A 1,565-nucleotide genomic window follows, 5' to 3' on the forward strand; every position below is an offset into this window, starting at 1 on the left:
ACCTGTAATCCCAGCACCTTGGGAGGCCAAAGGGGGTGGATCACTTGAGGCCAGGAGTTCAAAACCAGCCTGGCCAACATAGTGAAGCCCCATCTCTACTAAAAATACAAATATCAGTCAGGTGTGGTAGCATGCACCTGTAATCCCAGCTACTTAGGAGGCTGAGGCACAAGAATCACTTGAACCTGGGAGGCGGAGGTTACAGTGAGCAGAGATCGTGCCACTGCACTCAAGCCTAGGTGACAGAGCAAGACTCTGTCTCAAAAAAAAAAAAGAGTGTTGGCTATGCTGGGCTACCGGATCCGTCGGAAATGGCAGAGGTGGAGGAGACACTGAAGCGACTTCAGAGCCAGAAGGGAGTGCAGGGAATCATCGTGGTGAACACAGAAGGCATTCTCATCAAGAGCACCATGGACAACCCCACCACCACCCAGTATGCCAGCCTCATGCACAGCTTCATCCTGAAGGCATGGAGCACCGTGCATGAAATCGACCCCCAGAACGATCTCACCTTCCTTCGAATTCGCTCCAAGAAAAATGAGATTATGGTTGCACCAGATAAAGACTATTTCCTGATTGTGATTCAGAATCCAACCGAATAGGCCACTCTTCTGACTCCCTGTGTCATTCCTTAATTTAATGCCCCCTCCAAGAATGTTAATGTCGATCATGTTAGCAGACTGGTATGCGACAGTCACCTTGGAGCCCACTCAGACCAATCCAGTGACCATGTGTGGGCTGGCGGCTCTTCCTCCCCAACCAAAGGAACCCCTGTGCTGTGCTGGCCTTCCCCAGAGCTCCGGGAGGGCCCTCTCGCCTCACTTCCAGGTTTTGGAGCAAGAACTTGCGAGAAGCCCGCACCCAGCTTCCTTCTGACCTTCAGTTCACTTTGTTGCCCTTGGAGAAGGCTGTTTTTCTTTAAGTAAAAGTAACCAAAATGCTTAAAAAAAAAAAAAGAAAAGAAAAGAAAATCACGACCTGACCATTCTCAGTGGTTTATGCCTGTAATCTCAGCACTTCGGGAGGCCAAGGCAGGTGGATCACGAGGTCAGGAGTTCAAGAGCAGCCTGGCCAACCTGGTGAAACCCCATCTCTACTAAAAATACAAAAAAAAAAAAAAAGTAGCTGAGCATGGTGGCACGTGCCTGTAATCCCAGCTACTCAGGAGGCTGAGGCAGGAGAACTGCTTGAACAGGGACCCAGGAGGCTGAGGTTGCAATGAGCCAAGATTGAGCCACTGTACTCCAGCCTGGGCTACAGAGAGAGACTCCATCTCAAAAAAATAAAATAAAATAAAATCACTCATCCATGACCTAGGACTTGGCAGTCTCTGTCACCTGTTTATTCATATGTTGTAGTAAATCTAAATGGGAGATTTTAGGAAAGTCTTAGATATATTGCTAGGTTATCTTTCAGAGGGGGAGGTATACAAGTATATATACATTCATGCACACATAAGCACATATTTATTTATTTTAATGAGAAGGGGAAAATAGGCTATTTTCAACAAAAAATCCAATTGCTAATAATTATCCCTATAAGTAAAAACGAGTGACACTACCATT

General features: G+C 46.6%; 1 protein-coding gene across 1 annotated transcript; it reads left to right on the forward strand.

Moving 5' to 3' along the window:
- The first annotated feature begins 280 nt into the window (after window positions 1-280).
- LOC105724806 (dynein light chain roadblock-type 1-like) lies at window positions 281-971 on the forward strand. The gene has a single exon (XM_064384119.1). The coding sequence runs from the start codon at window positions 312-314 to the stop codon at window positions 600-602; it is 291 nt and encodes a 96-aa protein (XP_064240189.1). The 5' UTR covers window positions 281-311; the 3' UTR covers window positions 603-971.
- Window positions 972-1,565: the final 594 nt, after the last annotated feature.

The sequence above is a fragment of the Aotus nancymaae genome, unplaced genomic scaffold, assembly GCF_030222135.1.
Source record: "Aotus nancymaae isolate 86718 unplaced genomic scaffold, 86718_ANA_hifiasm-v0.15.2.pri h1tg000036l, whole genome shotgun sequence".
Classification (NCBI taxonomy): Eukaryota; Metazoa; Chordata; class Mammalia; order Primates; family Aotidae; genus Aotus; species Aotus nancymaae.